The sequence below is a fragment of the Bos grunniens genome, chromosome 1, assembly GCF_055505025.1.
Source record: "Bos grunniens cultivar Pamir isolate PY7600 chromosome 1, Bosgru_T2T1.0, whole genome shotgun sequence".
In the NCBI taxonomy this organism is placed as follows: domain Eukaryota; kingdom Metazoa; phylum Chordata; class Mammalia; order Artiodactyla; family Bovidae; genus Bos; species Bos grunniens.
In genome coordinates, this window is record NC_141165.1 from 4041606 (window position 1) to 4068742 (window position 27137).

A 27137-nucleotide genomic window follows, 5' to 3' on the forward strand; every position below is an offset into this window, starting at 1 on the left:
GGGTTGGGAAGATCCCCTGGAGAAGGGAAAGGCTACCCACTCCAGTCTTCTGGCCTGGAGAATTCCATGGACTGTATAATCCTTGGGGTCTCCCAAGAGTTGGACACAACTGAGCAACTTTCATGGGCATCTGGGGAGATATTTAAAACACAAATTAGAAATGCTTTAAAAGTAAACACTTCAAACATTTGAAATGACACGGTGGAACTTCTGTGGTGGCCCAGGGGTTGAGACTCCGCCTGGCAGTGAGCGCGGTGCTGGAAGGCAAGTTCAGTCCCTCATCGGGAAGCTGGGATCCTATATGCCTTGTGACCAAGAAGCCAGGCATGACAATGGAGTCAGTGTTGTAGCAAATTCGATGAGGGCTTTGGAAATGGTTCACATAAAAAAATCTTAACAAATACGTAAAATGACACAGGATATTGTGTCCTGTTGCTGATCTCTTTTTTCTGGAACCAGGTCTCTGGGGATGTGCCATCTGTTTGATTTCACAGTGGTTCCCTCTGAATGCCCTGCACCCCACCCAGACTTCTAGAACCACCAGCCTCCCTGTACCACCTGCATCCCTTTGTCTCCTTTACCTGTGGTCTCCTTGAGGGCATGACCCAATCTTTCCATTTTTATGTTTCCTAATTCAGGGCAGGACTCAAAGCAGCTTATAATACGTTTGCATTGAGTGAAAGAATGAGTGAACTTGGAACATAAATTCTCTCCCTCATGGAGCTGACGATTCCTGCACGAAGCTGGTCCCCATATACACCAAAGACACACTTCCTTCTGAGCTTGATTCAGAGAGAATTGCTTTTCCAGAATGTCACCAGTTGGAGGGTCTTTGCTTCTGGGTCATTTGCAGTGTCTAATGTCCTGTCCTTGCAGTTGGGTCTCAGAACCCCCGATGATTATCTGAGTCTCCTCCCCAGTCAGCATCCAGTTCCTAATGACGTTTCTAGTAGAGAACTGGAAGGATATTTTGTCTCTCTCGTCACTGTCTCACCATAGGAGTGGGGAAAGGCTTTCTCTCTTTTTCTGCCTTTGAAGACGTCTTGGATGGGTTTTCTTGGTGCCATTAGAATGGTATCATCTGCATATCTGAGGTTCTTGGTATTTCTCTCGGCAGTCTTGATTCCAGCTTGTGATCCATCCAGCCCAGCGTTTCTCATGATGTACGCTGCATGGAAGTTAAATAAGCAGGGTGATAGTATACAGCCTTGACAAACTCCTTTCCCAGTTGTGAACCAGTCTATTGTTCCATGTCCAGTTCTAACTTTTGCTTCTTGACCCACATACAGGTAAGGTGGTTTGGTACTCCCATCTCTTTAGTAATTTTCCATAGTTGATTGTGATCCACACAGTCAAAGGCTTTAGCGTAGTCAGTGAAGCAGAAGTAGATGTTTTTCTGGAACTGTCTTGCGTTGTTGATGATCCAGTGAATATTGTCAATTTGATCTCTGGTTCCTCTGTCTTTTTGAAACCCAGCTTGTACGTCTGGAGGTTCTCTGTTCATGTGCTGTTGACGCCTAGCTTGAAGGATTTTGAGTATTACTTTGCTAGTGTGTGAGGGCTTCCCTGGTGACTCAGACGGTAAAGAATCATCCTGCAATGTGAGAGACCTGGGTTCCATCCCTGGGTTGGAAAGATCCCCTGGAGGAGGGCATGGCAACCCACTCTAGTTATCTTGCCTGGAGAGTCCCCATGGACAGAGGGGCCTGGCGGGCTACAGTCCATGGGGTCGCACAGAGTTGGACACGACTGAAGTGACTAAGCAGCAGCAGCAAGTGTGAGATGAGCACAGTTTTTACAGTAGTTTGAGCGTTCTTTGGCATTGCCTTTCTTTGGGATTGGAATGAAAACTGACCTTTTCCAGTCCTGTGGCCACTGCTGAGTTTTCCAAATTTGCTGGCATATTGAGTGCAGCATATTAACAGCATCATCTTTTAGGATTTGAAATAGCTCTGTGGGAATTCCATCACCTGCATTAGCTTTGTTCATAGTGATGCTTTCTAAGGCCCGCTTTGCTTCATATTCCAGGGTGTCTGGCTCTAGGTGAGTGACCACACCATCACACAAGAAGGCAAAGTGGTTGTCTGAGGAGGCTCTACAAATAGCTGGGGAAAGAAGAGAAAGGAAAGGCAAAGGAGACAGGGAAAGGTATACCCAACTGAACGCAGAATTTCAGACAATAGAAAGGAGCGATGAGAAGGCCTTCTTCAGTGAAAAAGAGCTAGAGGGAAACAGCAGAATGGGAAAGACTAGAGATCTCTTCAAGAAAAGTGGAGGCATCAAAGGAACATTTCATGCAAGGATGGGAGTGATAAAGGACAGAAACTGTAAGGACCTAACAGAAGCAGAAGAGATTAAGAAGAGGCGGCAAGAATACACAGAAGGACTATACCAAACAGGTCTTGATGACCTGGATAACCACGATGGTGGGTCACCCACCCACCCACAAAGCTGTCCATGTAAGAATGTCTCCATGAGTGTCTGAAGCTGCTTTGTTTAGCATTGACACAGACTGAAGAGACTCCAGATGTCCTTCCGGCATGAGTGACTGAAGCAGGCTCGTGACCGCAGACCAGTGCTCGGCCCCGGAGGCAGCTGGCTGGGATCATTTGGCCCAGACTCATGTACAGGTTACCTCTGGCCTGACGCATCATACCCAATCAGAGGCCTGAGACAGCCACAGTGGCATATTTTGCCCAGGAACCTGCTGATCTGACTGGTCTTGGGGGAAACAGCTCATTTCTGCTCCGCATAGTTTCAGCAGCTTGATGGAGGCAGAGGCACGCCTTCCAGGGTGGCTCCCTGGGATGCAAGTCGGTGTTGCTGGTTGTCGGTTCCTCCCCACGTGGGCCTCTCTTCGGGGCTGCTTGAGCTTTCTCCTGGCATGGTGACCGGGTTCCAAGAGCAAGTTTCCCCAGAGTCGGGCAGTGGGTGCTCCCAGTTTCTTACGGTTCAGTCCAGAAGCTGCCACTGCATCCTCTGACACTTTCTCTGGCAAGCAGACTGCAAGGAGATTCAACCAGTCCATCCTAAAGGAAATCAGCTCTGATTGTCCATTGGAAGGACTGATGCTGAAGCTCCAGTACTTTGGCCACCTGATGCGAAGAGCCGACTCATTGGAAAAGACCCTGATGCTGGGAAGGATTTAGGGCAGGAGGAGAAGGGGACAACAGAGGATGAGATGGTTGGATGGCATCACCGACTCAATGCATGTGAACTTGGGCAAACTCCAGGAGATGATGAGGGACAGGGAATCCTGGCGTGCTGCAGTCCACGGGATCCCAAAGAGTCGGACATGACTTGGTGACTGAACGGCAACAATAAATGGCAAGCCGACTGCAAGGAGAGCAAACCAGTCCATCCTAAAGGAGATCAACCCTGAATATTCATTAAAAGGACTGATGCTGAAGCTTCAGTACTGTGGCCACCAGATGTGAAGAACCAACTGCTTGGAAAAGACCCTGATGCTGGGAAAGATTGAAGGCAGGAGGAGAAGGGGACGACAGAGGATGAGATGGTTGGATGGCATCACAGACTGAATGGACGTGAATCTGAGCAAGGTCCGGGAGGTGGTGATGGACAGGGAAGCCTGGCGTGCTGCAGTCTGTGGGATCACAAAGAGTAGGACACGACTGAGCGCCTGAATGACAGCAGCAGTGGGAAGCAGTCGTGAGCCCAGATTCAGGGGAGGTGACAGCAACCCCATCTCTCGATGCAGGGATGTCGGAAGGGCCAGATGTGAAAACAGTCACCCCATTTACCTTCTGTCCTGCTGGAGACCTTGAGCTCCGAGGGAGACATGCTCTGGCTGAGACCCTCGTGTGCAGCCCCGTGGACCCCATCTGCCTGAATCCGGCTGGGGGTTGTCCTTCTCCTCCCTCTTCCTCCAGCCTCACTGCTCCGCGAGGCCCTTGGCCCAGCTCTCTGTGGGGTTCCAGCGCGAGGGAACCTCGCATCGGAAATAGTGAAATCTTCCAAACGTGGGTGATGACGGGAGGCACTGCCATGCCTTCATTCTCCTCCTTTCCGTAAGCTAGGTTTCATGACTTGCTTGAGCACAGTAGGGGCTGTAATAGCCATTTGTGGGGTGCTGTCCAAGCCTTTCCTATTTTGCCAGGGGTCGGGTGAGTGGGAGGACACAGGGAGGAGCTTGGAGGAAAGCAGCAATGCTGGGAGCCGGCAAGGGAGGGCCGTAACCTGACCGCGAGAGGAACAGTTCACACTGCACACTTCTGATGGCGGTGGCTTGGCAGGGTCTCCCTTCCCAGGGAGAACAGTGCTTTAGAAGCCGTTGCTTGACGGGCGCTGCCGGTACCCCCAGAGAAGCGAGTGCCTGGAATTGCAGACCTCAAGGATTCACTGAGGCTACAGTGCTGCTCCCGGCCGGTCCAGTGTCTGATCACATGGACGATGCGTCTGCCCAGAGCCTCACTGCGTCCTGTGAGTCCAGCATCGTGCCCTTCGGGGTGGACTTGGGGGCTCAAGTTTGGATGGTGTGACTAAAGCTGAAAATTCACAGCTTGTGAAATGGGACTTTTTCTAATAGTTTCTGGCACCGCCCCCCTCCAGTATCAGATTTGTCTGTCTTGACTCATCCCGGTAACGCCCTCCTCCTTTTTTTTCCTGCTGTCAGGAACGTGTGCTGAAGAAAAGAAATTAAATCATACTGAAGTGTTAGGGTCTACCAGGAGCTTGGTGTGGTGTCCTTCCCAGGGAGAAGGCGATGGTGGTTTCAGAGGCTGCTGAGGTAGAGTGTTCTCAAAGGAAGGAATCTCCAGTGCTAGAATTTACCTAGTAAGCTAGCAAGAATGGGAAGTCTTTTGAGGAAAGGCTTCTTTGTCTCTTGCCTTCATTGTTAAGTCGCTTCAGTCATGTCTGACTCTGCAACGCTATGGACCTTAACTCACCAGACTCCTCTGTCCATGGGATTCTCCAGGCAAGAAAACTGGTGTGGGCTGCTGTGTCCTCCTCCGTGGATTCTACCCGACCCAGGGATCGAACCCATGTCTCTACCGTCTTTTCCATTGGCAGGCAGGTTATTACCACTAGCACCGCTTGGGAAGCCCCTTTTTGTTTTTTTTTTTCACTTTCTTGGAGGCCCCCAAATATTCAGGCCTTTGTAGGGAGGAAGGTGAGTGAGTGACTGGTAAGCCTTCCGGGTATTTCCAGTTCTGTTCTGGTGGTGATAGGGCTTATCTCCCCAGCTTACCTGTTCCCTAGCACTTAGGGGCCTCCCTGTCCACTTCTGCGTCGCCCCAGCGGATGCCTGTCGGCTTGCTTTCTAGCAGTTAAATATGCAGCCTCAGTGCATATCAGCTATTATATCAGCAGAACTGCAGAGTATTTTACAAGTAATCAGTTCATGCAGATGGCACATAAATCATGTCTGCTCTGGCCCTTTGGACACTAATGTTCCCTTATTAAGGCATAAGTAAGCCTTCCTGTTCTCATCCATCCTCCCAGACTTTTTTTAATTACTGACAAGCAGCGCCTGGTGGTTGCTCCGCCAGCCCCATCGTCCCTCCCCGGCTAAGTTGCTTTCGTGAGGTTCGTCTTGTTTTTCCGGAGCTGGCCAAGTTGCCGTAGGAAGCCGGGTACCTTGCGAATGGCCTGAGCCCAAGGAGACGCTTATCTCTGAGCGGAAGTGGCCGCTGCGCTTCTGTTTGTGATAGTCTTGACCGGTTCATGTTTTTTGTGAAACGTGTCCTGATGACAGCAGTGGTGCTCCGGGGAGGAGGGACAGGTTAGCCAGGCTTGGTCACGAGGGGTAACTGAAGTCCCCGCTGAAGTCTGGGGAGTGGACGCGGAGCCGTTTCGTGAACGCCAGTCTGCCTAAAGAAACAGAGACCGGGCCCTGTTTCTCAGCCCCTGGAAGACTGGATGCCCAGTTCACTCTCGTGTGCGCTGTTTCAACATTTCTTCATTCTCCTTCCAAACCGTGGGTGCAGATCTTTGCTCCAACCCGCGTGGATTTCTGCTTCCAATTTCTCCTGCCCTGCTGCTCGTGTTCGCCCAGTTTTCATTTTGGTCTGAAATGACTCTCAGAGTCTGGAAGAACCCCTGGGTTCTTGTGGTTTGGTCTCAGAGAGAATTAACGACTTTTAAACAAGGCCTGTAAAAATACCGCCATCTACTTTTGAAAGACGTTTTCTGAATGTGAAATCTATCTAAATAGTTACTGTTGAGGGTGGAAAGGATTTTGGAAATTGCAACAACAACTTATGGTCCCCTTTTAGAGACCACCGCGGAGTGCCAGACCGTCTTGTCTCTTTTCTTGGATGGGCCGACGCCATTATGCAGGGCCTTGCTTTTTAGATCTCCTTTTTTAAGACCACGTGTACAGAGTATAGTGGGGCTGAGGCCCTCCGAGGTGGTGTTTTCCTCAGACAGGGCAGAGAAATGATATAAAACAGGCATGTTTGGGGCGTCAGTTCAGAGCCCCAGGCTGGCTGGCAAGGGTGTCTTAGCAGCGAGAGAAGCCAGCCTGAGCGAGAGCCTCTGGGGTGCAGGTCGTGGATCGGATCCTGCTCTGGATTTCAGCCGGCCTGGGGTCCTGTATGTCTGCTTCTGGGACGTGATGGTCTTTTGTACAACAGTGTAGAAGGACAGCATCTCAGAATAGAGATCATCCTCTTTCTCCCCTTCTGCCGGCAGCTGCTGAGATGGGGTGCGGGTTGAACAAGCTGGAGAAACGTGACGACCGACGGCCTGGAAATATCTACTCGACGTTGAAGAGGCCCCAGGTGGAGACCAAGATAGACGTGTCCTACGAGTACCGCTTCCTGGAGTTCACCACGCTGAGCGCCGGTGAGCCGGGTGCTGGGGGCAGGGCCGGCGGGGGGCTGGGGCAGGCTGGGGGGACCTGGGGACAGGCTGGGGGGACCAAGATAGACGTGTCCTACGAGTACCGCTTCCTGGAGTTCACCACGCTGAGCGCCGGTGAGCCGGGCGCTGGGGGCAGGGCGGGCTGGGGGGGCGGGGGCAGGCTGGGGGGCCTGGGGGACCTGGGGACAGGCTGGGGGGCCTGGGGGGCAGGCTGGAGGGCCTGGGGGGCTGGGGGGCCTGGGGACAGGCTAGGGGGACAGGCCAGGGGGCTGGGGACAGGCTGGGGGGGCAGGCCAGGGGGCTGGGGACAGGCTGGGGGGCCTGGGGGGCCTGGGGGCAGGCTGGAGGGACAGGCCGGGGGGCTGGGGACAGGCTGAGGGGACAGGCCGGGGGGCTGGGGACAGGCTCGGGGGACAGGCTGGGGGGCTGGGGACAGGCTGGGGGGACAGGCTGTGGGGGCCAGGGGGTCTGGGGGGATAGGCTGGGGGGTGGGGGGCGACTGACGGGGGTTTGTCGAGAAGGGACTCCTCTCAGGGAGCCGGGTGTCTAGGTGAGGTCTCTCACTTCTGCCAACTAGCAACTGATTTAAATGGAAGCGAATTAGAGCCAGGTGTGGGCCAGCTGGCACCCGGGGCGGGTTGAACACGGCCCACGGCCTGCCCGCTGGCAGAGCGTTTCACGGCAGGCCGGGTGAAGGAGGCTGTGGCCGTGTCTCCTTGCGGCCGTCTGTCCGTCCTCCCAGCTCCCCCCGCGCCTTGTCCACCGTCCTGCCTCAACCCCGCGTCCCACAGGCCCCGGGGCAGCTGATGAGCGAGGCCCAGCGTTTCCATCCGGAGCGCCGGCTGGCTGCGGAGACGGGGGCGGTGCTGCAGGGAAATCGCGTGGCCCGTCCTGGTGTCTCTCGTCCCCGTGAGGAACTCGACAGGCCGTGCCTGCAGGGTGGAAGCACGTAAACCAGGCTTCTGGAAGAGGGACCAGGGCGTTTTTCCTTGTGGGGGGGTCCCTCGAAGTGGGGAACCCAAACTGGACACTTGCCGACACGGGCATCTGAAGACTGACTTTCTTCTCCCTGTGAATGTGTTAAGCTTCTGATAAGAGAAGAGAATTCGTGGCTAGAAAGAGCCCTCTGAGGTGTGGGTTCAAGTCCTGGCTCTGCTGTGGACCTGCATCTGTGCAGCGGGTGCTGGTGGGGCAGCAGGGGGCACGCGTGTGGCTCCAGGTCGGCGGCTGGCCTCCCTGCCCACTCCCCTCCTCCCCGCCGCTGCCTGACCACCTCCACGCGGGGCCGACATCGCTCCCTGAGCCCCGGGTGGGGTGGGCGGCTGGGTGTCTCTACAGGGGCAGCCTGGGCACCCCTCACAGCCCCCCAAAGCCGACCCCTGGCTGTTCCCCTGATGAATAACCCCCGTTGTCCTCAGTGGCCAGACCCAACACCTCACTCACTGCGAACCACGCCTTCCCCTCCTCACCCACAGTTTCCAAGCCTCTTAAAGCGTCTTCCGAAAACGCTTGTGATGTCGCTGAACAATGTGAACAAAGCTGAACCCAAAAGCGTTCGGAGCATTTCATCAGCCGGTATTTGCTCAGTGAGGACTTGAATGCTTTTGACGTGCTGAGCCTGGTAGAGGGGTTAAGGAAAAGCCAGAGTGTGTACAGGAGCAAAGACCAAAAGGAAATGTAGCAAGATGTCAAACACGGTTTGTTAGGGCGCTGAGATGCAGGGGAGCTCTTTTTCTCTTTTTTGTAGTTTTGTACATCGCGGTTCTATTCATCACCAAGAGGAGTGGCGTTTTGCTTTCCTTGGTGATCACTTCCAGGAGCATAGACGGTGCCTCCCCACCCCCTGCCCCTGCAGCCACTGATTCTTGCTTGGCTCATCGCCTGAACTACCTTCCTGACTCCTGGCCAGTTTCTGGGCCGCCCTGTGCTGCAGGCACAGCACCCACACGGCTCTGCGGTTGGATCACGTTTTGTTGTCTGATTATAAAGTGGACATGTGTCCACTGAAAAAGTTAGGAAAACCCCGGAGCGATCCTCACTGGTCTCCCTGCTTCTCCCCTCTCCGCCCGCCCTCGGGTCTCGCCCCTGCCGTGGCTCCTGACCCCGGGGCACCAGCTTCCCTCCGCCTCATCCTCCCGCCGTCTGTCCGGCGTGTTCTGCTGCTTTGGCCTTGCTGTTGCTCAACAACCCCCCAGGCCTCCTCAGGGCCTTTGCACTGCCTGTTGCCTCTGCCCGGAAGTCCTCCCAGATACACCCTGGGCTCAAACCCTCAACCCCCTTCTCTGTGGAACCTCCCTGACCCCCTGTTTAAAACGTCCGCCTCCCCCGACTCCCCACCCCCTTCCCCTCTTGCTTATCCTCCTGGGGACTCCTGCCTTCAGCCTGCTCTGCATTTCGCTCGTTGAAATCTGTTTCCTTGCCTGTCCTCTGCCTGCCTTCTAACGCGGGGTCCCGTCTCACAGGAGCAGGGCTGTGTCTGTCTCCCCGCTGTGTGTCATCAGCATTGAGCTCAGTGCCCCGCACACAGTGATGATGTTGAATGAATCCTCAGTGTATATTTTTGTGTCCTGCTTTTACGCAGCTTAACGTTGTACAGTGAGGCACCCCCTGTGGTCCCTTGTGTTCCTAAAATACGGTTCAGTGGCCCTAAGTGCGAATCACTCAGGGTACCGTAAGTCACTCAGGGTACCGTAAATCACTCAGGGTACCGTAAATCACTCAGGGCACCGTCATTTATTTTGGGCCCCCCTTTTTGGACGTTATTTTGGGCTTTGGGCTATTATAAATAATGTGATCAGCAGCATTGTACGTAAATCTCTGCGTGCGTTTCTGATTATTTCCTCAGGAATACTGAGATGAGAGGTGTGGGTGTCGGGACCCTTAGTAACTTGGCACCTTGGCCCCTGGGTGGGACCTGCACTGCAGCTCAAGTCCCGCCATGCTGAGCCCTTTGGCCAGTTCCCTGGGTGATGACAAGGGGGCTCCCGCTGCTGCTCAGGCTGTGCGGACCCCCTCCCTCATCTCTGGAGGACCACATGCTAGGGCCCTCAGCCTTGCCCGCTGTCCCCACCAGGACCCCACCTCCAGCCTCCATGTTCTGGTGCCATCAGACCACCCTCTGCACAGGGCTTGCCCCGCCCCCTGTTGCCAGCATCCCACCCTGAAGTCCCTTCTGGACATCCGTCCCGTCAGAATCACACTTTTCTGCACGGCTGTTGCTCGTCCCCATTGTCTTTATGATCCTTTTATTCCATCATACGTTAAACTCTCGTCTTTCCTTCAGGGCAGAGACTAAGCTTTGCCCACCTTTCTGTTCATCTGTCTGGCTCACGCCTTCTGGCTGGGAACAGACAGTCGTTCTGGACAGCTGGGCTCCAGGAAGCCTGCAGGGTTTGCCGGCAGCCTGTCAAGGTCCTTTTCCAGAAAGTCTCCTGGGGCGTCCATCACTGCTCTGTATCAGAGCCTTCTATGTGCCAGGTCCTACGATGGCGCCTTGGACCCCTGATCTCATGTTTTAAACTCTTTGCAAACTTTGCCGACGTGTAACTTCAGCACGGCACACTGCACATCTTTAAAATGCCCAGACCCATGAAACCGTCACCTCATCAAGACGTTGGGTCACTTTCCCCCAAGTGTCCTCCTCCTCGAGTCCAGCCCTCTGTCCCCTGATGATATGCTCTGTCACTGACTTCATCTGTCTAGAATTGTCTATAAACGAAGTTGTTTCACTCTACTTACTTTGAGATCATTTATGTTGCCCGGTGTGGCAGTGGTTCATCCCTGTTCTCGCTGAGTAATCCTCAGGCGTGTGGATTTACCACGGTGTATTTTTCTCTTCACCTGTTGATGGACATTTGGGTCGTTTTCAGTTTGGGGCTTTTACGAATTAAGTTGCTATGAACACATGCCTTTGTGGGCTTCTTTGGTGGTTTTATCGCTGCTGTAACCTAGAGAGGTGTATGGGTACGCTTGTTTGTTTTTTTTGTTTTTTTTTTTTTTGCAGAAGAGGAAATGGTCGTTCAGAGAGGTTAAGTAAGTTTTCTAAAGATGTGGTGCTGGGAACTGATTAGGGCAGAAGCTGAATCTGGGTCTCTTGGGCATCCAAGCTCGGGTGCCGTATAAGCTGCAAGGTCCCAGGTGGATAGGCGTGAACAGCAGTCAGCACGTTCTTGCCATAAAGCTTGTGTTACCGTGTAGAGGGGCTGAGATACCCCTCTTCTGTGTTGGGTTGCCATAGGAGATTTTTGAGGAGCACTTGATGTGCTTTTTTTTCATAGAGAAGATGCTTGTCCAACTCTCACATACTCCAAGTTGGGGATAGGGTGTTGTCCACTTCCAGCTGCTGCCTTAGGAGGGGGACCACACGCATTTTTAAAAAGAGTCAAGATCAGAGTCCGCCCTGTTTTTTCTGCCCCTGGCTCAGAGCTTGGTGCTTTTGTGGATGATTTTGGAACTTGCAACCTCGCTTGTAGCGCTGATGGGGGCGAAAAGCAGCAGGAAACTCACCGCGAAGTGCATAAGCTGCCAAAAATCTCAGTTCTGGGTGATTTGATTGGGCCTTCAATTTTCAATTAACTCTGATCACCGAGGGGTGAACGTGCCCTTCGACGGGTTTCCTCGCAGGTGGAGGCCCATAAAGCATCGCGATTCCTGCAGAAGGGTGCCTCGTTAGCCCTTTTATGTGTGCGGCTTGCCAGCTTCTCGGTGCCAGGCCACTGACACCACTCGAAAGCTACCTGTGAGAGTCCATGGTGTTTGTAACAGGAGCAGTGGGCACAGTCTGCGACCCGTAGGGCGACAGTAATGCCTCGGGCATGACCTTTGCCTGACTGTGTGGCCCCGCACTGTCCAGGACAGGAGCCACCAGCCATGTGGCAGTTTAGTATAACAGTTAACACTGAGTGAAATAAATGCATGAAACAAATATATGAATACAAATGAATGAAATATATGAAAAAACAGGAATCAAAGTAAAAATCCGTTGCTCTGCCATCCCGGGCACATGTCATGTGCTCAGCAGATGCGTGTGGCTCATGGCTACTATACCGGGCATCGCAGAGGACTCACCCCCAGAGCAGACGGTCCTGTGGGGCGGTGCTCTCCCGGTCGGTTTTCGAGGTAGGAAGAGTCGGTTCCAGGTCTGACTCTGCATCCCTAATCCGATTAACGTACCGTTTGTGTTATGAAAGCTTGCTCCTGGCCTCACTAGGGGCCGTAGGATGACTGTTCATCGACGTCACACATATTTACTGACTGCAGACTGGACCCAGCTGTTGTGTCTGGAGCTGTAGCAAAGTTCTCCAGATGATATTTATTTTTAATTGCGGCTCTGGAGGCTGAAGGTCCACGATCGGGGGGCCTGCAGGGCCGGGTTCTGGTGGGAGCTCTCTTCCTGACCCGTGGACAGCCACCTTCCTGCTGCGTCTTCACCCCTGAGTGAGACAGAGCGCCCCTTTCCTGTCTCTTCTTGTGAGGTCGTTGGTCTTATGGGAATAGAGTCCCACCCTTATGACCTCATTTCCTTAGTTACTTGTGTCATGGCCTGCTCAGTCGTGTCTGATTCTTTGCAACCTCAAGGAGTGTAGCTCATCAGGCGCCTCTGTCCATGGAGTTTTCCAGGCAAGAATACTGGAGTGGATTGCCATTTTTTTTCCCCTCCAGGGGAACTTCCTGACCCAGAGATTGAACCCATGTCTCCCATGGCCCCTGCATTAACAGGTGGATTCTTCACTGCTGGGCCACCTGGGAAGCCCCAAAACATGGCACCTTAGTTACTTCCTCACCCTCAATACTCTCACCCTGGGAGCTGGGGCTTCAGCATCTGGATTTCAAAGGGACACCATTCAGTCCATACCACTGGCCTAGCCTACTGGTCTACATTGCTCGGCATCTTACAGATGAAGAGCCAAGTCACTAGAGTGCTGGTGATGGAGGGGATGTGGTGAAAGGTTCCCTTGTTGGAAGATGTGTGTGTGTCAAGGAAGGTTTGAGACCTGCAGCTGGATTTGGAGTCAGCCAGGTGGAGAAGGTGTTGGAGAAGGCTCTTGAGAGTCCCTTGGACTGCAAGGAGATCCAACCAGTCCATCCTAAAGAAAGTCAGTCTTGGGTGTTCATTGGAAGGACTGATGTTGAAGCTGAAACTCCAATACTTTGGCCACCTCATGTGAAGAGTTGACTCATTGGAAAAGACTCTGATGCTGGGAAAGATTGAAGGCGGGAGGAGAAGGGGATGACAGAGGATGAGATAGTTGGATGGCATCACTGATTCAATGGACATGAGTTTGGGTAAGCTCCAGGAGTTGGTGAAGGACAGGGAAGCTGGGTGTGCTGTGGTCCATGGGGTCACGAACAGTCAGACATGACTGAGTGACTGAACAACAAGGTGGCGAATGAGGCTGGGAATAGATGATCCTTTTCAGGTAAAGGGGACAACCTGTGGGAGGGGCCAGAACATACAGACTTGAGAAGCCACGGGCAGTTCAAGTTGATTGGTGTGTGTCCTTTTGGGGGCCACATGACTGAAGGTCTTAGGTCTTGGACCGAGGAGTCTAGTCTCTCTCAAGAGCTCTAAAGGCTCTTGAGATGGGGCTAGGGTAGGTGACACAATCAGATTTGTGTTCTGGAAAGCTAGCTCTGGGTTTAGAAAGAGAAGGGATGGAAGGAAGGGGTAAAACTGGGGGAGAGGAGACCATCTTGAAGCCGTTGCAATCATGAGCAGGGAGTGAAGGTGGCTGTCGGGACAAGAGGGTGGGTGGGTTGAGAGAAGTCAGCGGGTGGACCCAGGGCCTGACTGGCCGGTGAGGGGGTGGGGGGTAGAGGTGGAGGTGGCTTAGCTGGATACCTGGCTGGCTGGCACGGGGGCTGCACAATCAATGCTCTGATTCTGCTTTAAAGCATTGACTTTTTTTTAATTCGAATGGAGTTGCTTTACACCGTTGTGTTAGTTTCGTCTGTACAGCGGCGTGAATCAGCCGTATTCACACATATCTCCCTCCCCGCTGGGCCTCCCTCCCAACCCCCACCCCGCTCCCAGGTCATCACGGAGCACCAAGCTGAGCTCCCTGTGCTGCACAGCGGCTTCCCACTAGTGATCTGTTTTACACATAACAGTGTGTATGTCCCAATACAGCATTTCCTTTTTAAAAACCAGTTTATTATTTATTTTGCATGGGCTGGATCTTTGTTCCCTGGTGGTCCAGTGGATAAGACTCTGTGCTCCCAATACAGGGGGCACAGTTTCTAACTCTGATCGGGAACTCAGATCCTACTTACCATACCTGGGCCCGTGCACCGCAACTAAAGCATTTTCAGATAATGCTTGCAAGGAGCCTGAGAGCCGGAGGGAAGGCTCTCTCTCTCTCGCTTTCTCTCTCTCTTCTTCAGATGAGATTGCCTTGACAGGTAGTAGTACTAAGTGGGACCAGAATCCAGTGTTTGAACTCCCTTGACATAGGACCTTTCTACTGCACGTGAAAGGGAGCTCTCAGACCTCCTGAATGATGTCTCAGTCTAAAAAAGAACTTTACTGGGATCTAACCATAAAATGCACCCATGTGAGGTGTATGGCTTGATGAGATTTGGTAACTGAAACACCCTTGTGATTACCACCACACTCAGGATCTAGAACGCTTCCATCGCCCCCGAGGATTCCCTGCCCTAGACAGCCCCTGATTGGCCTTCGGTCACTGTAGATTCACCTGCTCCTTCTAGAATAGTATAGCAGTGTCATCACACAGTGTGTATGCCTTTGTGTCTGACTTCTTCAACTCGGCATAATGCTTCGGGGATTCATCCATGCCACTGTATGTATCGAGAACGCGTGCCGTCGCGCTTCCGCGCAGCGTGCCGTCGCGCTTCCGCGCAGCGTGCCGTCGCGCTTCCGCGCAGCGTGCCGTCGCGCTTCCGCGCAGCGTGCCGTCGCGCTTCCGCGCAGCGTGCCGTCGCGCTTCCGCGCAGCGTGCCGTCGCGCTTCCGCGCAGCGTGCCGTCGCGCTTCCGCGCAGCGTGCCGTCGCGCTTCCGCGCAGCGTGCCGTCGCGCTTCCGCGCAGCGTGCCGTCGTTCGGATGTGCGGCAGTGTTTTTAATCATTTCCTGTTGAACACTTGGGCTGTTTCCAGTTTGGGGCTATTCTCAACTAAGCTGCTATGAACGTTTGTGGACGAGCCTTGTGAGGACCTGTGTTTTCATTTCTGTTGTGTAAATATGAGGGGTGGGATTTCCCAGTTGTGTGGTAAATGTATCATTTACCTTTATGAGAAACTGCGCACTGCTCTCCAGAGTAGCTGTACCATTTTACATTTCAGACGATACATGAAGGGTGGTGGGGCTTTCCCAGGTCTGTGGTAAAGAATCCACCTGCCAAAGCAGGAGACGCAGGAGATGTGGGTTCGATCCCTGCGTCGGGAGGATCCCCCGGAGGAGGAAATGGCAGCCCAGTGTTCTTGCCTGGAGAATCCCATGGACAGAGGAGCCTGGCGGATACAGTCCGTAGGGTTGCAAAGAGTTGGACGAGACTGAGCCCACGCACCGCACCTATTTGATGGGTAGCGGATTCAGTTCTTCACTTGTGATGATTACAGATGCCGTGCATTCAGTACCTGTATGTGTGCGGTCAGTCTCATCTGACTCTTTGCGACCCCGTGGACTGTAGCCTGCAAGGCTCCTCTGTCCAGGGGATTTTCCAGGCAAGAACACTGGAGTGGGTTGCCATTTCCTCCTCCAGGGGATCTTCCCGACCCTGAGATGGAAGCAGTGTCTTTTGCATTGGCAGCCTGGTTCCTTTACCTCTGTGCCACCTGGGAACCCCAATTCAGCACCTAGTGTGTGTCAATTAATTTTAAATGAAGTAACAACAGTCTCACGAGGTAGGTGAAGGTACCTCCAGGGTATAGAAGGACGAATTGAGGTCTCGAGTTTGGGGAGGTTATACTCGTGACTTGCTGTAGGCCACCAAGCAGCTGGATATTTGTAGCAAATTCCATCATCTTTCTGAGCAGCAGAGCCTTCACTCTGGTCTGCTTTTGATTCCTGAATCGCCTGCGTGCTGTGGTGGGTTTTAGCTGCATTGAAGGGCTTCACCGTGAAACCACCGAGAAGTGCCTCATGCTCTGCTGCGCATCTGCTTCAAGCTCGTCTTCTGTTTTTTCGCTTAAATTCTTGCTTGTAAAACATTCCCATGACACACATTACAATTTCTAGGATCAGCTCACATTGCCACATTTTTAAAATTCCCGTCTTTGTGGTTTTCCTGTCTCAGAGGTCTTGAAGAGCTGACCTTTGGGGTTTTTTTGCTCCGACATTGTGCTGACCAGGCTCATACTTGCGTTTTGACTGCCAGCATTTTAGCCTTAAGCCCTGTGGATAAATTTTGGGTGGTCATGGGAATAACACAGGGTCACATTAATTATTCAAAACATGTATATTGTGCAATGAATCATTTAAGGGTCCAATTTTTACTTCACTTCCAGTCTGGGTAATCTTATCCCTAAGCACGACTGCAGAAGCAGCTGCTAATCATTGTCTCTTTAAGTTGTTCTTTTAATCTCTCCTCCCAACTGGGATAGAGTCACCCAAAGAGATGGATCACAGTTTACTTTAAGGTCTAAAAACTAGCAGGTTAAAGTGTTTTGGGGCCAAGAGCCTGGGTGCTGAGTGACTTGTTATAAATCTTGGTACTGCTAGCCTGTTGGATTTCATGGGTTGTTGGGGGAGGTGATAAGAAAATCTAAAATGTCATCAAAAATGATGTTAACCTCCAGAGAAAGACTCTGGGCCTTAAGAACGAATCATTTCACTAAAGGCATGGTTCTCTAACTTGATAGTGAGTCAGAGTCACCTGAAAAGCCCTTTGACACCCAGACTCCTGGGCCCCAGAACTTCTGACTCATTAGTCTGGGGCCGAGCTAGGGAATGCTGCTGCCACAAGTTCCCAGGTGACGCTGATACGACTCATCTGGGGACCACGCTGAGAACCTTCCGAGACCAAGTGGGCTGCAAGTTTCTTTGATTTGCGTGGAGAAGGACGAGAGAAACGATACTGGTGTGACTTTTTAAAGTATGAAATAAACTTTAGTAAATATTTGCATACATAACTATGTGTTCTGACTAGTTCAGATTTTATTTCCCTGAAGGAGCTTGCCATGTATTTGCTGCCGGTGGAGCACAGTGATTCCAACTTTGGTTAAAAGGTTCCCATGCCGGGCTGCACCCCAGGCCCCTGAAGTCCATCTTGGGAGAGGCAGCCAGGCCTGGGTGCTTTTTGAGACTGTGGGTGAAGCCGTGGGCAGCCATGGTGGAGGGCAAGTGGGAGGCAGTGGTGAAGTGCCAGGCGGTCAGTCCCAGCCTGGTATCCCAGCTGCTCACCATCAGGTGGGTCACCTGTTCTGAGGTTTCGTTTCCCTTCAGCCCTGGGAGATGTCTGTAACTCCTGCAGGTCACCTCCAGCTCCCTGAAGCCTGGGCCTTTCCCCAGCGTGCCGAGCAGGAGACATGGTGTGGTTTGGAAAAATGGCGCAAACAGTTCTTCTCCAACTTTAGCAACAACAGAATCACCGGGTGGGCTTGTGGGTTCAGATTACTGAGCCCCTGTCCGTGGCGTTTGTCATCTGGATGTCTGGGGTAGAGGCCCAGGATTTTGCACGTCTAGCAAGTTACCGGGTGATGCTGCTGTTTGCCGTTGCTGCCGTGGGGACCACCTTGAAACCCACTGGACTGGCCCGTGGGCAGTAGGTTCCCACCAGCAGCTGCAATCATTCTCCTGGCCTGAGTCCCCCACATCTCCGTTGTCACCGAAACCCAGCCTCCCCAGGGCCCCCCGCAGACTTCAGTCTGTCATGAAACCAGTGTTTCTAAACTGCTTTCCTCCTCTCTGAGCAGACACGCAGCACTGCCTCGCTGGTCCTGAGCTGGGCCTTCTGTTTCTCCCCTTTGCCTCGGTGTGAACCATCCACCCGTGGGGCACTCCCCGCCCCAACCCCTGCACACAGCCCAAGGCTCCCTAGGGTCCCCGCCCTCCTTCATGGTCCTGGAAAAGCTTCACCTGTTCCAGGCTGTCTTCCCTGAGAGCTCAGCTCTTGGGGGTGACCGGCGCTATGGAGGGGGATGGGAGCGCGTGGGTTTGGGGATTAGAGGCTGTATGGTTGGGAATGAGTGTTTGCAGGGAGGTTGCTGGGCTCAGCTGAAGGCCGAGGAGTGAGAGGTGGGTCTCAGTCCAGTCCAGTCCAGGTCTCAGTCGTGTCCGACTCTTTGCAACCCCACGGACTGCAGCATGCCAGGCCTCCCTGTCCCATCACCGACTCCTGGAGCTTGCTCAAACTCATGTCCGTTGAGTCAGTGATGCCATCCAACTGTCTGATCCCCGTCATCCCCTTCTCCTCCTGCCTTCGATCTTTCCCAGCATTAGGGTCTTTTCAAATGAGTCAGCTCTTTGCATCAGGTGACCAAAGTTTTGGAGTTTCAGCTTCAGCATCAGTCCTTCCAGTGAATAATCAGACTGATTTCCTTTAGGATGGACTGGTTGGATCTCCTTACAGTCCAAGAAGTCTCAAGAGTCTTCTCCAACACCACAGTTCAAAAGCATCAATTCTTCCGCGCTCAGCTTTCTTTATGGTCCAACTCTCACATCCATACATGACCACTGGAAAAACCATTGCCTTGACTAGACGGGCCTTTGTTGGCAAAGTAATGTCTCTGCTTTTTAATGTGCTGTCTAGGTGGGTCATAACTTTTCTTCCAAGGAGCAAGAGGTGGGGGTCTAGGGAACAGTTTTGTGCTGGCTAACAGGTGTGTTGCCAGTGATCTGCAGAAGACCCTTCTTGGACCAGGGTCTTGACTCCTGAGTGTGCCCTTCCCTCTTGTCCAGGCTTGAAGGGGAGGCGTAGGACAGTCAGTGTACTGTGGCTTGACCAGAAAATGCCAGGCATATTAGGGGCCCAGTTACACCCACAACATCTAAGCAGACCTTTGTTTTCGCTTACACAGCTCATCACGTCTAGCTGGAAACACTGCTCCTTAGCAGGAGGTCTGCAGATGCACTTGGGCCTCGGGGGCCACATGTCCGGCCTCCTCCTGCTCCTCCTCGGGAAGCCTTTGCTGCTCCCTGCACCCCATTTCTACTCCGTTACTGCCCTCGCCAGTGTGACCAGACCCATAGAGGTCACCTCGATCCTGGGTGTATATTCAGAGAAAGCTATAATTCAGAAAGATCCATGCACCCCTCTCTTCATGGCAGCACTATTTACAGTAACCAAGATGGGAAAGCAACTTAAGGTGTCCATCGACAGATGAATGGATAAAGAAGATGTGATACACACACACACACACACACACAGAGGAATACTACTTAGCCATGAAAAGAATGAAATAATGCCATTTGTAGCAATGTGGATGACCTGGAAATGATCATAGCAAGTGAAGTAAGCCAGCCAAAGACAAATGTCATATGACATCGCTGATATGTGGAATCTTAAGAAAAGAAGGGACACAAATGAGCTTATTTACAAAACAGAAAGAGAGTCACAGACAAGGAAGACGACCTTACGGTTACCAAGGTGAGAGGCGTGGGGGGAGGGGTCAATTGGTAATTTGGGATGAATGTATGCACACTACTGTATATAAAGTAAATAACAACAGAGACCCACTTGTGTAGACAGGGAACTATACTCAATATTTAGTAATAACCTGTGAGGGGAAAGAATCTGAAAAAGTATATGTATATACACACACACACACACACACATCCATAGGCATGTATGTATTCACAACTGAATCACTGTGCTGTATACCTAAAACTAACATGCATTGTACATCGACTGTACCTCAATAGAAAAATCAAAGAGAAGTGACCTGGAGGTGACCAGAGAACAGTGTTGATGGACTGAGCTTGAGTGCAGTGGGTCAGGGTGCTCCCAGGACACCTGGCCGCCCGACCCCTGACTGCAGTTGTCTGCGCTGCAGGTGTGAGCCCCCCGTTTCAGGGAAGCCCTCAGCTCAGGGAAGGAAGGAAGAGCCCTGGGGGATGGGTGGTTATTTGCATTACAGGAGGATTCTCGGTTTAAAGTGGCTTTCACCATGGGGTTCCTTTCCTGGAGCCTGAGTGCCCTGAAGTGTTTGTTTTGCCATCCATAACGAGGTGTTTATTACCGCTCTAAATATGATACCTGCAGCTTTAGAACATAACAAATTCATCTGTAACATTTGCCGCTCTTCCGCAGAATCGAACATGAAGGCTCTGATGTTGATGGTGTATTTTTTTTTTCAGGGAAAACAAACAAACAGACCTTGAGGCAAAATGTCAGAAGCCAGGAAGGAGGGTGAATAGAAGCAGCTCTTGAGGCTGTGGCATAAGGCAGGGGTTCCCAGTCTGTGTTGGGGGGATAGCTTTTCATGTCTCCCTGTCGTGAAGCTCGTCCCTGAGGGGAGGGTCCTCCTGCTGCAGCCCTGAATCTTGGTGGCAGAAGGCCCGTCTGCGTCGGTGTCCTCTGTGGTTGGCTGAGGTTGTCCGTAGGTGATGAGGTGTGGACAGGAGCTGCGTGTGGTGATAAGGGTATTATTACCGTGGGTAGCAGTAACAGCGGTGATGACTGCCAGTGAGCCACGCACCATGCCTGGGATGAGTTCACCCTCAGGGCATCCTGACTTTGGAGATGAGGAAATGGGCCTCAGAGAGGTTATCCAGCATGCCCACGGTCACACAGCATGTACGTGGTGGGGCAGGCATCGGAACTCAGACAAGTGCTTTGCTTGTGACCAGAGCTGGCTGTTGAGCAGGGCTCCCGGGCACAGCCCTGAGGCTTAGTAGACCCCGATCTGCGACCCCAAGACCCCAGCAGGCAGGGCTCTGCCTGCAATGGGCCCTGCTCTAGGGAGAACTTACCCACATGGTTTGGTGACTCAGGGAGGGCGTGGGGGTGAAAATAGCCACTGAGTGTGATGCCGCGTGGGTTGCCGCTCGGCTTCGTTGTCTTTGTCTCAAGCAATCGGCAACAGCCCTGGAGGTGATTTTCAGTCCCGGGTATGGACAAGGAGGCTCAAGCCCAGGGCAATTCCATGCCAAAGCTCCGGTCTCCCTGCTGCCAGGGCCCTCAAGACCTGGGGATGGGGAACCACGTCAAGATCACAGTGCCCATGACCTGCTGAGAATCACCGGTGTTCGTGTGTGCCAAGATCACGAATGTCGGTTCCTAACCCGCTGCGGCAGAGTGTGGCCTTCCGTTTGTTGCTGGTTTTAGATCGGGCTGTTTGACCTCCAGCTCAGGTTTGGAGGCCAAGTGTGAAGTGGGTGCGTGTGGAAGGCTGCCACGCAGTCCCAGATTTGTCGGCGTGCCAGAGTCGGAGCTCGTCCTCTGCTGAATATAGACTCCTCCTCTGCTGAAAATAGTGCGGGCAGTAGGTAGGGAAACATTTTTCTTTCCTAGAAAATCGCTCCCTGCGCCTCTGGGTTGCCTTGACTTCTGTGAAACCATCTGTTCCTTCCGATGTAATTTCCAGACTATTAGATTAAACAGTTTCTCCTGCCCCACTTTGCAGCTTCTGTTTCCGTTCACTGTTCATTAATAAATTGCATGGTGGAGTTTTCATGGCGGGTTGGGGGGGGGGGCGGCCGCGTGGCGTGTGTATATTTACTTAATTTCAGCTTGGGCAATGGCAATTGTTTGGGCCTGTGAATTTCTTTGATTTCCTGCGTGTGTTTCATTTTTGTTTTTACTTTCTGTAATTGCTAAGAGTTGGTTGCATTTTTTGTTGTTTTGTTTTTGAGACTCATGAAAGGAAGTCAGTTGCATGAGTTAGGAGCTGAGGTTCTGGTGGGGAGGCATGCTAAAGACAGATCCTGTTTTTAAACAGAAGATATGAAGAATTGGTAAGGAAATCGGCTCCCATAAAACATGTCTCACTGCAGATGAATACACTCATATGGAGTCTTCGGGGATTTTTAAAGATAAATGAGATAATATGTGTGACGTGGCTTTAAGCTTTTCTGAGCACAGCGACTACATTTATCTTCTGTATGGTTGTTGCTTTTGCTAATGCAACCAAACCTGCTATTAGTATTAATGTTATTGTTAGATATTCACTAATGGAGGTGATACGATTTAAGAGGGACGAGGGTGTTCTTTGCATTCCTTTCTTAATGTAAAAACTCTTCTTGCTGCTTCCCCAGTGTCTCTACATCCATATGAGGAAACAGCACTCAGTCTTGTGTGAAAATGGGCTCAGAGGGCTGTGTGTGTGTGTGTGTGTGTGTGTGTGTGTGTCTGTGCAAGCAGTAAATCTTAGCAACTTAAGCCTTCCTTCAGTAGAATGAAACTTGGTGATGACTGTGATGTGTCAGAGCAAAACCAAATTCTTTTTCTGTAGGGATTCATGAAAGTGGCACTGTGGTCATGATAATAATTTTTATCTCATTTGGTTAAAACAGAACAGAAAACAAGTTAATGTGCTATGGATCCTGTTAATTGATTATGGGTATTAGCTCTATTGCATCAAAGAATTTTTATAGGAATGCTTTAGACAATGCTTGGACCAGATTTCATGCGTGCTTCGGAAGAAAGGTGGCCTGTTGAATTTTATCTATGAAGTATTTTCAAATAGTGTGAAAATGCAGGTGATTCTGCCTTCAGGTCACTTGTCACTGTCATTAATTCTGGAGAGTCATCTTCCCAGTTCTGTGTTTCAGACGTGCCTTAAGCTGTCCTTTGTTTACAGGTCAGATCTCCTGATAAATAAGAATGAGGTGTGCAGTGGGTACTTGCTGGAGTCATCAGCAGCCGAGGTTTATTTCTGTTCTGTTGCATAAACATGCTTTTCTGGTGCATATATGATTCATACGGAGGAGGATACCTTCTTTTGACAGCCTTATGGGGCCCTCCTAAAAGAGGATGGGGGTTATTTCAGTTGGGCATCTCAGGTGTAGATTCTGAGTTGGTTGTTAAGCATGAAGATGGTATGGAGCTGTACGGAATGCATGTTGCCTTTGATGGTGATCTGTTCCTAAAGGAGCTGGCATACTTGGTGGGTGGACTTTCTTTAATGGAGAAGGCAGTCCTGTCTGACAGGGTTATTCAACAACATGAATTCATTGGATATTTATTGATTACCTGCCCTTTCTCTGGCTCCAGGCTGGGCCTGCACAGATGAACAAGATGGCGAGGCCTCCTATCATAGGAACCAGTGTCTGAATCCTCCCCGTGCAGTTCAGCCTTATAATGTCCCAGCCCAGTGCCCGTTTTCCCATATCCGGAAACCCGTCCACTGGGGCCACAGCCTTAACAGAGTCTGTGTGTTATCCCGGGAAAGCATCGTCCTTGATTTCCCATGATTTGTCTTTGATTTGGAGGGCCCTGCATGGCTGGAGACTTGTCTGTTCTTTGGTGGGAGCAGGAAAGCCCTGGAGATCTTAGACCAGGTGTGATCCCTTGTCTCACCCCCCTGCCGCTTGGAAAAACCCCTGGATTAGTGGCTCAGTCATACCAACTTCCTGGGGCTGGGGACTCATCAGGGCTGTTTGTGCCCACAGACTGAGCTTTGGGGGGCTTAAAAGAAGCACCCATCATGCCCTGGCCGCGTGCTGCAGGCTTCCTGCCCACTGTGGCTCTCTTGGTGAGACACGGTATGTTGGTCTAGAGTGAGATGAACCCTGTGAGAGAAACAGCATTCCTGGTTCCTCCAGCAGCCTGGGCAGAGATGGTGCTGGAGAGCTGACGGGCGGGAGGAGGGCACCGGGGGTCTGCTGGATCCGTGCTTTATCCTCCAGGCCGGTGGCCCAGCTTTGCATGTCTAAAACCACTGTTCTCTGCCAATCTGGAAACTGTAAATTAGAGCAGAAACTTGCTCTTTTTTTTTGCCTACCTGGTGATTTATTACCGTGGACTTCATACAAATGGCTTAGACTAAAATCGCTAAAATCCAAGAAAGCTTTTCTCTAAGAGTCTTTCCTTTCTCTGCTGTAAGTGAGAAGCCAGACGTGGCTTAGTCAGGTGATGGGGGGCCAGTGCCCCCAGAGAGGTGGACCAGCCAAGATTGTGTGCTGGGAACTGGGGTGGAATTTTGAGTCCTGGGGAGAGCTTGGAGTTGAGAGCCAAGTTAATGAAGGTGCAAACAGCTTTCTCAGAAGGTAAAGAATCCGCCTGCAGTGCGAGAGATCTGAGTTCGATTCCTGGGTCAAGAAGATCCCCTGGAGGAGGGAGTGGCCACTCACTCCAATACTCTTGCCTTGGAGTTTGCACTCCAAATTCCATGGATAGAGGAGCCTGGAGGGCTGCGGTCCATGGGGTCCCAGAGCCAGACACCGCTGGGCAACTAATCCTCTTCTGCTTACTGGTTGTATGATACTCAGCAGCATAGGGGTGCCGTCCAAGCTGTCCCCCAGGGCCCCCTGCCTCCTGGTGGCCACCCCTCTGTGGAGCCTGCTGCCCTGGGTGTAGGAGAACCCAGTGACGACCCGCTCCTCGGGAAAGTGAGGGGATGCCACTTCTGAGACTTCATTGTACAAAGACGCTGGCCTGCGTCTCGGTCTCTCCCGCTCCCGTGCTTCCGGCTTCTGAGAGCAGCCGGCTGCCGTGTTGTAAGCGGCCCAGGGGAGAGACTCACGTGGACTCCTGCCGACAGCAGTGAGGAACGGGGTCTCGTCCAGCAGCCCTGAGGACCTGCGGGCAGCACCCGTGTTCGTGAGCGTGGAAGTGGGTCCTCTTGCAGCGATCACGAGATCCTTCCACCCCGGCCGATGCCCTCAGGCCACTCATCAGAGGCCTGGAGCCGAGGCCCGCAGCTAGGCTGCCCCTGGACTCCTGACTCATAGAGACTGCGAGCTAAGAAACGTTTGTTGTTTTAGGTCACCGTGTTTTGGGATCATTTGCTACGTGTCCCTGCAGGCCGTGTAGGTTACAAGTCTTGCTTCTCGGACTTGCCACGTGGTCCCGGGGCTGGGAATCCACCGGCCGGTGCCAGGGACATGGCTTCGATGCCTGGTCTGGGAAGATGCCCCGCGCCGCGGGACAGCTAAGCATGGTGCCGTAACTGCTGAAGCCCGTGTGCGCGAGAGCCTGTGCTCTGAAATGAGAGAAGCCACTGCAACAGTAGACCCAACTCAGTGCAACTGGAGAGAGTCCATACAGAGCGCTGTAGACTCAGCACAGCCAAAAATAAAGAAAGAAACAGACAGTTTTTTCAAAAAGAGGTCTTGCTTCTTTATGAGAGGCAGTGTTGTGAGTAGTTGAGAGTGCAGACTCTAGAGCCAGACGTCAAATTCTGGTTCTGCCATCGATTAGCTGTGTGACTCTGAGAAGGTCATTTTACCTCTCTGTTACAGGGTCGTCATCTGTAAAGGGGACATGTAGTTTTTGGCTTCTAGCGTCTATGTTCTAGGAAAACTAGCTTTAAGAGGGTAGGTGGGTTTTAACAGACACAGTCCTCTTTCTGCCACGATGAGTAGAAAGAGGGGCCACTTGAATAGCTTTCGTGACTCTTCCAGCCTCTTAGGTGCCTGCCCTTGGACTGAGGGCGGTTTTCCAGGGGAAGGGGCAGCTGGCACGTAGCCCCTGGGGGAGGGGTGCTCGAGTCTCTTAAATGACAGCCGTCAACAGGGATGATCCCTGCCCTGGGTGGTCTGCCAGTCCAGAAGCAGAGGACCACCGCTTGTTTTTCCACCCTTTTCTTTTCTTTGATGCCGTGAGCTGTGTCCATAGCATCTCAAGTTTCACGTCGTAGGCCTTGCTAAGCGGAATGCGTCTTTTCTCAAGACTAAATTCTGTGTTTAAGAAAAGCTTTCTGCTTTGCCACGGTTATTCTTCGGCCTATATGTAAATCAGTCACTAAGCCTGGCTTCCAGCTGTGAAAGTCAGGACTTGTGACATCTTAGCCTGTTGATGAAATGCAAATGCCCCATGTCTACCCTTCCACAGGGCCCTGGCACCCAGAAATTCAGGACCAAGAGGGGTTGGAAGACTTGGGTTTCTAGAGCCATGAGCTTGAGAACTGTTCCTCGCTGATACGGGCGTCTGGCTGCCTCCACGCCTGCCGGTCAGCCGTAATGAACATCACTGCTCCTGCAGGTCCCCGGTCCAGGGCGGGCTGTTTAACTGTGGCTCCAACGTGATTTTTCCTCTTTTCCTTTTCTATTTCCTCTCTTCCTCCCCCCTTCCCTGCTTCCCCACGCCTCCCTCCTTCCCTTTCTTCTCTCCTTCCTTCATCCCTGCTCTGAAAATAAGTACCAAATTTTTGCCCAGGAAAAGACAGAAACATATATAAATGAGACTCTCTCTCCTCCTTGAGTCGATCGTGTCTTCTTGCTGTTTTCACTTTCTCTGCTCTCTAGCAGGAAAATGAAATTGCATTCGATGGATGCGCTCTCCTGCGGGGAACCCAGGGTTCTGTCACACCCTTTATATGAGCTCCTGGTTGTGATGAAATAGGGGAAGTCTCTGGCAACCTTAGATAGAATCAGCGCTGGCAGTTTATCCACTATCAGGAAGGAATATAATAATTTACTCATTTTCCCCATTAAAGAAACACCAGAAGAGCTGAAGCAGCTGATGCCTTCGGAAGACGGGTGTGCTTTAATGGAGACGCCATTAATAATTTACTTTTATAATGTAATAGTTGCCATTTTTGTGACCAAAAAATTTGTTTCAACTCTGGCTTTATGGATGGAAGTAGGATCAATTAATATTGAGTGATGACAGCCTCCCTGCAGAGAGAAAATGGGAAATCTTGGTGTCGTCATCCGCCTTGTGACTAAGAAATAGCTTTTCTTAATTGTATGGAACGGAGAAACCCACGGGGATGTAATTCATTTCTCTCCAGCTTGCGATGTAAATTGAAAGTAAGGAGGAATAACCGCAGGCTGATGTGGGGATGTGGATGCAGCCACTGAACTGGGTCTGACCTGGGGGGTTTGCTGGAGAGGAGAGGACCGCTTCCCCCATGACGGACCATCTCGGTCCACGGCTCCCGTACGCTGACAGTGTTCTGGAGCTTTCTGCTGGAGGGCTGGTCGCACGTCTTGGGGCTCATCGCTTTCCTTCATCCCAGTCTCTGCTAAATGCCTTCTCCTCAGGGGGGCCTTCTTTCACCTTCCTGCCTGAAATGGCCCCTCTGCTCACCCCGTTCACTTGTGGCCTCCACCACCCGCTTCCCTCCTCCGAGGAACTCGCCGTCATCTGAAGTCATACTCTTGTGTATTTGTTGTTACTTGTGGGGGCCTGCCACTAATGTAGGCTCCCCAGCAACATGGCTTTACTTACTCGCTGTAAGCCTTCCTGATGAGTGCACTTGTTGAATGAATGAATGAATGAATGAATGATTAATGTAAAATTTCCAG

At 52.0% G+C, this 27137-nt stretch overlaps 1 protein-coding gene across 5 annotated transcripts in view; it reads left to right on the plus strand.

Moving 5' to 3' along the window:
- Positions 1-27137, plus strand: part of RFTN1 (raftlin, lipid raft linker 1) — a 228674-nt gene that overhangs the window by 11508 nt on the left and 190029 nt on the right. For 3 of the 5 annotated variants that reach the window (XM_086390607.1, XM_086390419.1, XM_086390685.1), the window contains exon 2: positions 6655-6807. In XM_086390607.1, the coding sequence (XP_086246733.1) occupies positions 6663-6807 (145 nt within the window). In that variant the 5' untranslated portion in view covers positions 6655-6662. Of the gene's footprint in view, positions 1-4220; positions 4441-5517; positions 5744-6654; positions 6808-27137 lie in introns of those variants that run through there. The other 2 variants (XM_086390346.1, XM_086390520.1) reach the window with 2 other exon arrangements.